Here is a 12,328-nt window from a genome sequence, read left to right on the forward strand (position 1 = left end):
TAATAGGAAAAAAAAATGTGACAAGATATTGGTGACTTTTATTTTACTTCTAACTATTACTTTGTCACACCAACCTACCCTTTTTTTTTTCCTTCCGACTTCCCTATAGTCTTCATCTAATCCAAAAAAGATTCAAAGAGAAATCCAAAAATGTTTGAAAATCAACTATGGGGTGCATGCCTCAATATTATTTTTAATTCTCTTTTAATATTTGATATCCATTTTAAAGTAGTGATTAATTTAAATTCATATTCCATAAGACTCACTCAAGAAGAAGTCCTATCAAGATTCATGCCTCAATATTTAGTGTAGGCGTATTTGGTACGAAGGAAAATGTTTGTTATAATTTTTTTCTCTTTTTTAATGTTTAATAAATAAAGAAAAAAACTATATACTATTTTTAAAATATTTATATATAATTTAAAAATTAAGGATGGAATGGGTGGGGGAGTCGGGGGGGGGGGATGCAAGGTTCAGGGTAGCATGAGAGACGGGTCAAGGGTTGGGGTTAGGGAAATTAAAAAAAATAAAACGGAGACAATAAATTTAAAATGTCACTTTATACGTTTAATTTGGTACAAAGGAAAATGAATCAGAGAGAAACTCCCTCATGTATTTTTTTGCCTACAGTCAAGTCTTATTTGATTAGAAGTATGAATACTTTTGTACAGATGTGGGCTTGTCCAAATTTTTTTATTTTTTTATCTTAATTAAATTTGAATCCATGCAAAAAAATTTTACATTAAAAAGTAAAATACTTTTCAATAAAAACAACTTCGTATCTAGAAAGATTTAAATCCGAGACTTTTTATTAAAAATGACAGAGTGCTTATCACTCTACTACAGCCCAATTGGATAAAATCTTCTATTTTTGTTATGAGGTTAGGCATCATATACCTTTTTTTTATGTACTTGGAGTTGATATATATACATACTTAATTAAATAAAATTAAAAAAAAAGAAAATTTGAATATTATTTATGAGACTTATTTTTCTATTTTGATTGGGAAAGTTATTTTTCTCATTCCTTTCAGAACCTTTTTTTTTTGAGAAATGTTTTTCAAATATTTAACAAACCAAACATTAAAAAATTAAAAAATAGTATCTATAAATTGTTTTCCTCCATATTAAACACACCTTTTATGCAACTTATTTTCCTACTTCAAAAAAATTAATTTCTTTACTTTTAAGGGATTTATTTTTGTAAATAAAATGTTCCCAAAGATATTATAACCAATCAAACATTAAAAAAAAATTCCTCCACGCCAAACACACCCAAAAAATTGACCTATTTATTTTTTTCTTTGTTTATTATTTCTTCCAGAGTACTATTTTATATTCACTATTGTCAGATTACATATCCTTTGATATGCAAAATTTTGTTGACTTGTTTCTTCCCTTTGTCCTTTTCCTTTAATTTTCAACTAGATTGATCTGGGGAACATGAATATACCAATAGATTAGCGAGATCACAAATTTCAACAAAACATTTAATACATGTTACAATGTTAATCACACAATTGAAAAGTCCAGCTCGATATCAGTGTAAGTATAAATATCTTTCCTTTTTTGTGTATGAATTGAATTTTAAGTATAAAAATAAAAATAATTCACCTTTCAAAATAATAATAATTTAAATTATAAAACAATCTTATAAAATATCTGACCAAAAGAGAGTTATTAATTTAATAGTAATCATCTCTCATTTTTAACCCTTTAAAATTGCGAGTTCAAATCAGGATGGAAGCACATGAGGACCATAGGAGTTAACAAATAAAATAAATAATTAAAAAAAAATACACACACAAACAAAAATCTTATAAAATAACTCAAAATCTCAAGCTTTCCTTTACCTACTAAATTTATCTTTATCCATATCTAAGCCCATTCTAAACTAATAAGATCCCCACCAGCAAATTATTTTTGAATGATTCAGATTAACTGTTAATCTGAAACTATAATTAAATCCCAATAACATATGCTTCATAGAACACGTAAACGTGTATTAGGTGGAGTGTTACATTTCGTATCCATTTATTAAGTTTATTAACCTTTTCCCAAGTCATCAGTCATGCTTAGAAGTGGCAAATGGACGGATCCAATCGGATATAGGCGGATTAGAAATGAGTTAAATAAAAAGGGATAAAATGTTTGCTCCCAATATCTAACAAGCATAAAAAAAAAGGGTTAATCCACGAATAATATGGATATGTTTTCATTTTTTTTGAGTGTTTGACTGGCTAACTTAAAGTCATTTTGTACTTAGAATAAGGAAAAAACTAAGCTAGTAAAATAATTACAAACAAATACCCCTTTACAATTCATACCCCCAAGGCATGAGATTCGCGAGCAAGATACCGTCGCAGTATCAATATACTGACGTGGTATCATTGAGGCTGCTTCAATCGTTAATGATACCACCACACTATATCTATATACTGTCATAGTATCATTGATGTCTACTTCAATCCTTCAACTACATATCCATGAAAACCATCATATACTGGCATGGTATCATTAAGGATCGTTTCATACAGATGTTGAATGATACCATCATACTATATATATACTGTGATGGTATCATAAAGGTTTTCCTAAGTCATTCGATATTACATGAATTATATTACCACAGTATATTCGTATATTATAATGATATTGAAAATCCTTAATGAGACACTTTTAAAATTCTCAATGATACCATAACAATATATTGATACCTTATCGGTATCATATAAGATTGAACTCTTTCTTTAAGAAATAAAAATAAAACAATTAAGAGAAAATTATTAAAATCACAATCTTATTTATTAAACTACTTAGTAAATATATTCTTTGTGATACTCCATCGGTATGTTGATACCATATCGGTATCATATAGAACTGAGCTTAATCATCTGTGATACTCCATCGGTATATGATACTCTATCGGTATCATGTAGGGTGGATACTGACGTCAGCATGACGTTAGCGTGCAAATTTAAAAATAACTAAAGGGGGTATAGGGGTAATCAGTTTAGCCGAAGGGGTATATAAAGAAATTATTTAGGGAAGGGGTAATGAGTTTGGCCGAAGGGGTATATAAAGGAATTATTTAGGGAAGGGGTATGGAGTGGTAAATAGTTTGTTTAAAGGGTCCATTTTGTGTAGTTTTCCCTAAAATAAGCCTCAATAAATAATTGAGTTTGTTTGGATGGATTTATTTTAAATAACTTATAAGTTGAAAATAACTTATAAATCAAAAAAATAAATTGAACTGCACCTACTTATTATTTTTAACTTATAAATAATTTTTAATTTATAAGTTATTTAAAATAAGCTCTCAGCAAGTAGATATATAGCTTTTGCTGTCTATTTTTATTTATAATCTACATCTAAGTCAATTCCCTTCTCAATTTTCATTTTTGAGAACATCGCCTAATGATATTTTATTTGACTAAATGTACATATTTCGTTTTCTAATTAAAAAAACGTGATATTGAACCTAATCTGCCATTTTGATTGGTAAAAATACAAGGTAACAAATTAATAGAAATACATTGGGATTCATTTGACTTTAAATATTGCACTATATAAATAGCTTCACATATAATACAACAAAATGTGGTGCAGTGGATGAGGCCTCGAGTTTGAGTCAGAAAAAAAGAAAAACATTATATTATATAATAGAAAGTGTTGATAGTTAACATGTTGTATACTATCAATTTCAAAGTAAGAGAACTCCTTTCAATTAACTCATTGTGAGATTCTATCTCTTACTTTGAAATTAAAGTAGAATTTATATGATAATTATCAACGAGAATTAAATAACTAACATTATTATCTTTTATTGGTTTAAATGTTATTAATTTTACGTGTCTGTGGAGTAATTCTTTAGCTAAGAAGTACAACTATTTAAAAAATGTTCTTTAGTAGTACAAATTGTTAAGTTTTGTACAATAAACTATCCTAACAATTACTATTAGGTGAAGGAATTTATGAAGTTTGAGAAGTAATTGATGGCTTAGCAATTACTATTGAGGGTTAATTTTATGGATGGTCACTCAACAAACTTTTATATTATTACATTCAAGTTACTATATTACTTTTTTATAATGAAAAAATGACCAACTTAAGTTAAGTATATTCGCTCAACATTACCTAAATATGACAAACAAAAGAGTCATTTGAAGTAATACTTCTGCAAAGTTGAATGATTTCCTCTTACTGACATTACGATCTTCCATAATTCTTTTCATCTCTTATTTTTTGTGCGTGTTACATTTTAGGTGTTTTATTTGGATGCATCACATGGGAGGTTATGTCTTAAGATCCTTTTTTGATTATAAATTTAGGCGAAACCCATCGATGGCCCCCTAAAGTTGGCATCAACTTTCACTTAAACACCTCAACTAGGCTTTGTTCATTTTAGACACCTCAAGTAAGGCTCCGATGTGTCATTTTGACACTGTGCTGACTTGGCACATTGTGTGTGCTGCACCCATTTTAAGCGCGTGAAAAACGTTTTTTTCTTTAAATTTTTTTTTTTTTTGTTCTTCTTCTTCATTTCTGCCATCATTTCTTCTTCTTTTTCTTCTTCATTTCTTCTTCTTCCTCATTGCGTGTTCTTCTTTTACAAAACACAATCTTTCTCCATTTTCTTCAACACCCATTTATCCAAAACTCATAAATTCCACTCCCCCAATCTCTCCAGACGATTCAAGAATCGTTGATAGACTTGTTCACATATTCACTAAGCCTCTTGATTCATCAAAAAGCCAAGAACTTGATGAGTTGGGTTCAAAGATTACTACTTGTATTGTTGAAGTTGTTCTTAGAAATCTGAAAAATTGGAGGATAGCCCATTTATTTTTTAATTGGACTTCGAATTTTGTTGTGGGTTCTTTAAGGTTTGAATTCTTTAACAATTTCAAAGAAAATAATTTTAGATTTGTATTAATCTTGCCGGAAAAAATAGAGGTTCGTCGGATTTTTTGATCCAATTTGATTTATATTTTTGTTTCCCATTATAGCTCCATTTTTTTCTCTTTAGATGATATGGGTAGCGTTGGGTGGGTGTTGGAGGAGAAGAAGATTTGGTGGGGTGGATGGGATTGGAGAAGATGACGACAGGGTAGGGGAGCGGTTGGGGTTGGGGTGGGTAGGGTTGGAGAAGATGACGGCAGGGTGGGTGGGGTTAATAGTTGTTAATTTTTATTTTTTTAAAAAATTATTATTTGGATAAAAAAATGCCATGTGTCATCAAATTATTGGCCATTTTTTTCTATTCAAAAGTCATTATTTGATAATTATTTTTGATATATATATATATATGCCATGTGTCTTTATTTAATTTGCTGTTTTTGACACGGCGAGTGCATTACACACATTAATATATTTTGGTGATTGTCAAAAAAGTGTCAAAATGACACATCGGAGTTTTATTTGAGGTGTCTAAAATGAACAAAGCCTAGTTGAGGTGTCTAAGTGAAAATTGATGCCAACTTTAGGGGGCCACCGATGAATTTTGCCTAAATTCTACAAGGATATTTTTTGTATTCTAAAATGAAAAGGGAGGTAAAGTTTGATTTCTCCCTCCAACTTATGTACCTTTTTTGATTTGAAGTGAAATGGATATGGTAGGAGTCTTGCCAACCCCAAATCACACGGGAGGTGAACACTCATGTGCTGGTTTTTGGTAAAAAAATAATAATAAAAGAAAGGAAAAGTTCTACGTGGGGAATATGTTTAAAATCTAGTTATATATGGAACTAGAACATGCCATAAACTTAATTACTCACACTGCGGGAATGCTTCTTTTTCTTTTTAAGATTAAGATGATTTCCTTTGATTGAAAAAGTTAAACTTAATTATTATACTGTTGTAATTCTAAAATTTTCCCTCAATACAAGGATATTTATGGCATTTTGTAAATTTCAGGATGGTTGTTCCATTTTCTTATTCAAAAGGTGGGTGGGTGGGTGGGGTATTATGTTTGTTTCCCTACACTAGAGTTTAAGGGAAAAAATAAAATTTACTCAACAACAACACACACAATGTAATACCATAAGTGAGGTCTGATAGGATAAGATATACGCAAAACTTTTTTGTACCTTCGTGTGATAAAGAGATAGTTATTTTTCCAATAGACCCTTGGCTTGAAATAAGTGTACCCAAAGCAATATAAAAAAAAATAACGACAACAAAATAACAAGATAAACAAAGCAAAAGAAGCAACATGTATAATAGTAAAAATGAAGAATAAGATATCATGTCAATACTAAATAACAATACTAAATTGTAATTAAGGAGAAGATGAGAATAGGAGACTAGACTTCTGCCCCTCCCACATACAAGTACTACATTACTTAGCTACCTACTACACTTCTACCATAATCCCCGACTTCCATAACTTTCTATCTAGGGTCATATCAGCATGCTGAAGATGCGCTATACCCCCTGTCTAATCACCTTTCTTAGTTCTTTTTTGACCTGCCTTTATTTCTCCTAATTAAAATCTGGTATAGCCAACCTCTCACACCTTCATACTGGTGCATCCGTGCACCTCTGTGTGACCACAACTTCTCAACCCCATTTTTATCATCTTGTCCGCTATGAAAGTCATTACTCAACAACTCCTTAGACAACGAAATAGGGTGACTTCATATTATTTTTTGACACACCTATTTTTATTTTAGGGAAATCCTCTTCCCGTTTAGGCGGATGCCATACTTTACGCTTGCGAATGAGTGTACACCTCTTTGCTCAGCACATGATTGAGTACCCCAAAAATGAAAGTTGCATATCTTCGCCCGCTTTCGATTGGTTCATGGTGGAATCCATTGGTAAAGCACTGGATTACGGCTGAAAAACGGAGATTTCTACCTTCTCCTGTATAACTTTGTTCCTAATTCGATCTTATCTTTCCTATTATATATGCCCACACATCCATCTGAGTAATCTCATATCCGTTACTTTCATCTTCTGAAAGTGTGCATTCCAACACTCAGCCCCCCCCCCCCATATATATATATATATATATATATATATATATATATATATATATATATATATATATATATATATATATATATATATATATATATATATAACAATATAGGTCTAATCACCACTCTGTAGAACTTACCTTCAAGCCTTGGTGACACATTCTTATCACGCAGTATCCATTCTGCTCCAATACGATGTGCAACATCATATTAATATACCTCCTTTCTTGGATTATAGAGCCAAGATACTTGAAACTATATTTCTTGGGTATGACCTGCGTATTGATCTTCACTTTCACCACCACTGCTTATGTCATGTCGCTGAACTTTCATTTCAGGTACTTCGTTTTAGGTCAACTTAACTTGAAACCTTTAATTTTGGGGCATGTCTCCAATCTTTCAGTCTATCATTAACTCCAACATGTATCTCGTCGATCAATTCTATTTTATTAGCGAATAACATACGCCATGATATCTTTTCCTAAATATATCGCGTCAATTCGTCTATCACTAAGGTAAATAGAGATGGGCTAAGGACTTGATTCATGGTGCAAACCCATCATGATCAGTAAGTGTATTGTTCTGAGGCACGCCTATTTTTCTTATCTGGATCTTGGATCTATGGTAGATGTTCTTAATTGTTCACACAAATACACTATCCTCCAAACATCTTCATAGAGCCCCCCTAGAAATTTTACAAACGTCTCGTATTATGAAGCATTGAAACTGTTGAAAGAAAAGATGTTACAACGGTATTTTCACTCATTCAATGGGATTGAGATATCAACTAATAACTTGGGTTGTGTGTAGCCAAGTCATTATCAAACAACATTTGTGTAGTATTATACAAAGATAAACTTTTAATTCAAGGGTCCCATTAAAATGTCAAGTAGATGTATCTAACTCTTGCTGGCCCACAGGTATCAGACCTCATTAATAACTTTCCTGAGCTGCCACTCAGAGAGAGAAAAAAGAACTTTAAAAAAAAAAATCACATTAATATCCGAAAGGGAAAAGCCGATATATTATTCTTCCAATTTTATTTTTCAAAATAGAAAATCCCCCCAAAATACATAATTTAACAAATTAATGATGTTATATAAGCTGGAAATTACAAGCCAATGTGTGACAAAAAATATGATGACATCAAAGCACAGATACAAAAATCAAAACCTATATATCTTTGAGCCAAAAATGCTGATAAAATGGCCAATAATTTCAAATACAAAAGGGTAAAATAGTAAAATAACAAAGAACCTCCACTTGTGAGAAGCACCCTAGCTGATGTTTGACTTTTTGTCCCATCCTAGCTGCTGTTTGACAACCTTTACAAAACATCAGAAATTCCATTTCTGCCCATTGAATTCCACCCTTTTGTCATTGAAGAACTTCGAAGCTCAAATTCCATTTCTATGTTTCCTTCTTTACATGGCTAGTTAATTAGATATATTAAACGTCGAATAAGTTATTGAAAAGGTCAAAAGATGGAGTACCTGGAGATAAAAATAATCTTGGAGAAATGAAATTATTATTCGAAGGGCTAGGTAAGAAATTTGGTAATTCAAAATAATTTCTGTTGTTGTTGTTGTTACTATGTAACACGGGACTTAAGTCATAAAAAAACCCTAGTGGATTTGGATCATGTGATGGTGGTGAAAAGAAATTTGGTGGTATAGGTGGAAGTGAAGATGGATTTGGTGATAAAATTCCAGGAAAAAATCCACTACGTTCAATTTCTGTCCCTATTTCTATACCTTCATGTACCATATTATTATAATTTTCCATATTATCACAATTTTTTTGTAATTTTTTCCCTTCAGGTACCCTTGTTTTCTCTATCGACGCAAACCTAGCAGCCGGGGATATCGCCCCGGTGTTCATATTTTCTTGGAAAGGAAATAACGAGGATGAAGAGGACGAAAATGATGATGTGGCAGTTGCCGATGTGGAACACGTGGCCGAATTATGATCCGGCCCCGTGAGTCTTTGAACTAATGTCATGAACTCGCTAGGGTTTGCATGGATTACCTTGGGAGACACGGTATATATAATGACCGGTGGTCGTGGCGGAGCTTGTGGTGGTTGATGGTGGTGTTGTGATGGCGCCATGGGTGGTTTTCTGATCTTGTGAGAATCTTTACGTACTTTAAGTGGGGACGGACGGGGTCCTTGGAGCTCTCTCCTTGGTGATTTTCCGGCGGGGTTTTCCTGTTTATCCATCGGAAATATTAGAGAGTCAAAGGTTGGAAGGAAAGAATAAGGGGATGCAAATTTTGTAGATATTGAAAAGGAGGAAAAAGGCATTTTCCTAATGACAAAATTTGAGAAAATATAAGGAGGTGTGACAAGAATATTTAAAGGGGAGCAAGTCAATGGTGTATTAAAGTTGATATATACAAAGAGAAAAGTAAACAAGCAAATTTATTTCTTATAACTTGTATACAATTGGTTAGTTGGTTTTTGTTTAAAAAAAAATGGTACGTAGAGTTTTTGGGTATAAATAATTAGGTTGTCCGGCGGTTTATGTTAATGTAGTCATGTAAGACAAACGTTTGAACATGTCCAAATAAAGAGAGGAAGCTGATGGGGAACAAGTCAATTTTGGTGAGGGTTGGATGATGATTGATGACAATAGAAATTAAAAAAAAGAAGAAGAGACTTGTAAGTAATAATAATATTTAGTGGCCAAGTGGATGTGGAATGCATTTATATTACTCTATCAACTAGCTAAGCAAATATTTAATGTTAGGATGTGTTTCTTGGATGCTAGTAATGTGAGTTCATTTTTTAATTTTATTACCTTTGCGGTTTTGCATGCGATTATATTTTAGCATTAACGTGTCAAATTTTATCATAACTTCGAAGTTAAGTATATTTGGATGAAAGTGGTACTAAAATGAGTGCTCCTAAAATGTCCTATTCCTCTTCTTTTTTTTTTAATGTATCAGGTTGTTCTTATTATTTTTTAAAAATTCGTATTAAATATATGTAATGCATCAAAATATATTTTTAAATTTATGATTTTAAATATATCAAATAAGACCAACTGTAACCAACGATTTAGACCACATTTTTGCTTGCTTTTTCCCGGGGTCGAGGGAAATGTATAGTATTATTTTTTGTCCCTTTCTTTTTAATCTCAACTTTTTCTTGTTGTTCTATAGTAAAGACAAAAAGATGGTCGCCTTGGAAAATTGACTTTGGTCTGAAGTAGTTTTATTTAAATCAATAAATTTAAGATTTGAAATTTATGAAATATTAATTATTTTATTTTTTAATTTTTTTATTAGAAGTGCCGAAGAGGAATCCAACCTCGGGCAACAAAATCTAAAGCAAGTTTATTTTATTTTTTTAAATCCTTTTTTCATTAGAAATGCTGAAGAGGAATCAAACCCTCAGGACAACAAAATTTAAAGCAAGTTTACTTTATTTTTAATTTTTTTTTTATTAGAAGTGACGAAGAGGAATCGAACCCTCAGGAGTCAGGACAACCCTGTTCGACAAAAGTTGCATTTGTATACAATAATCGGATTGTAGCGGGTATAGTTTAGTGGTAAAAGTGTGATTCGTTCTATTATCCCTTAAATAGTTAAAGGGTCCTTCGGTTTGATTCGTATTCCGATCAAAAACTTTATTTCTTAAAAGGATTAAATCCTTTTCCTCTCAATGACAGATTCGAGAACAAATACACATTCTCGTGATTTGTATTCAAAGGTCACTTAGACATTGAAAAATTGGATTATGAAATTGCGAAAGCAAGTTCCATTTCTATTTTGGACGGACCAAGAGATTATTTTATTATTGAATTCTCAATAAATTAAATATTTATTATTTATTTTAATAGATTTTTCAATATAAATATAAAATATATGCGAAAGTTACTAAGTTTCTAGGAATGCACCCCCATACATAAGATCTGTCTTTATTTTCAAATGGGACTTTTCGATACGAATCCAAATTAATTAAATCCCAAAATAAGTATCTTGAGAAAATCAAAGAAAAAAATCAAAGAAAAAGAAGGTTGCCTAATTAGATAAAATTATCAATCAGACATGATCACATGAATATATAATTAGAGAGAGGAAGAAAGAGGGGAATTGCTTTTTCTTTCTCTTGAGGCTTATTAATTTTTGCAAGTTAGATGGATAACTGGGTCCATATTTGAATAAAATAGCTGAACTTTAATAAATATGGGTTTGCTCATTTTCTTTTTAACTACTCATGCATGTTATAATTTATCAATTAATTAAGTTGTAATTGAATGATTAACAAGCTCAAGTGGTGCATAAATAACGGGGAGCAAATCTTCAGTTGGATTTACTCTTCCATTGCTATTTCAGTGTCATATTTTTGATTTTGTAATTTCCGATATATTGTTGTTGTCAAATCAAATTTAACACAAAAACAGTATTGATTAAGTATCAGTCTCGGGTTTAAGTACTGGGTATAAAGAAAATCTTGTTAGGAGCGTTATTTCTGAGTGGATTCTGCAATGTGCGATTCAGATTTAATCATGACTCCAATGCAGACTCCAGACACCAAATGTGAAGCAAAAAAAAAGTAACTTTCTACTTAATGGCATAAATTGGTAAGCTAAAATAATTACCAAATAATCTGTTATAACAAATTAAATTACAGTGATAATATAAAAAAATAAATAATATTGTCGATCTATATAACTAAATCTAAAAATTTATCACACTCAATGTTTTGATATATTAAATCAATAAATACTTAGACACATGTCATTTGCATACACTTTTCACTTAATAATTATTAATCAAGTAATATGTAATTTCACCTTAATTTGGCATTAACCTTGATAAATTAATACAAATGATATAAATGCTCAATGTGGGTAACTTTTGTTTCAATCCTGTACTCATATTTTACGAATAAAGTGTAGAACAATTGGGTACCGATATAGTTATGTCTTTCCTAACTTTGTAGTTTGTACTATGTTATTTCTTTCTTAGTAATATAATTTTATCATTTAAGATCGTAGTGAAGTAATAAATATTTTTCTAATTAGTAATGGTGTCATAAGATTTATTAAGAGGAGTAGTATAATAGAATAGCCAAGTGAAGAATTTAAGGGGATTCAACATATATATATATATATATATATATATATATAATAATGTATATACATAAAAATAAATTTATCTATTTAAATATGAATATAGTATTTGCTTTGAAGTATGAGAATACATATAGTCGTTTTTAGTTAGTAAAAAACGTTTTTATGAAAGTGGGACTTTCTAAGTACAAATCCCAAATAAGCATCGGATATCGGATAAGAAAAGAGATTTTATGTCCAACTTTTTGAATAAAATTTTCTTAAC

The 12,328-nt window shown here is 30.9% G+C and overlaps 1 protein-coding gene across 1 annotated transcript; it reads right to left on the minus strand.

Annotated features, from left to right (window-relative positions):
* Positions 1-8,180: 8,180 nt before the first annotated feature.
* LOC129902808 (protein MKS1-like) lies at positions 8,181-9,350 on the minus strand. The gene has a single exon (XM_055978215.1). It carries the CDS (start codon positions 9,285-9,287, stop codon positions 8,433-8,435), a length of 855 nt encoding a protein of 284 aa, XP_055834190.1. The 5' UTR covers positions 9,288-9,350; the 3' UTR covers positions 8,181-8,432.
* Positions 9,351-12,328: the final 2,978 nt, after the last annotated feature.

The sequence above is a fragment of the Solanum dulcamara genome, chromosome 9 (assembly GCF_947179165.1).
Source record: "Solanum dulcamara chromosome 9, daSolDulc1.2, whole genome shotgun sequence".
NCBI lineage: Eukaryota > Viridiplantae > Streptophyta > Magnoliopsida > Solanales > Solanaceae > Solanum > Solanum dulcamara.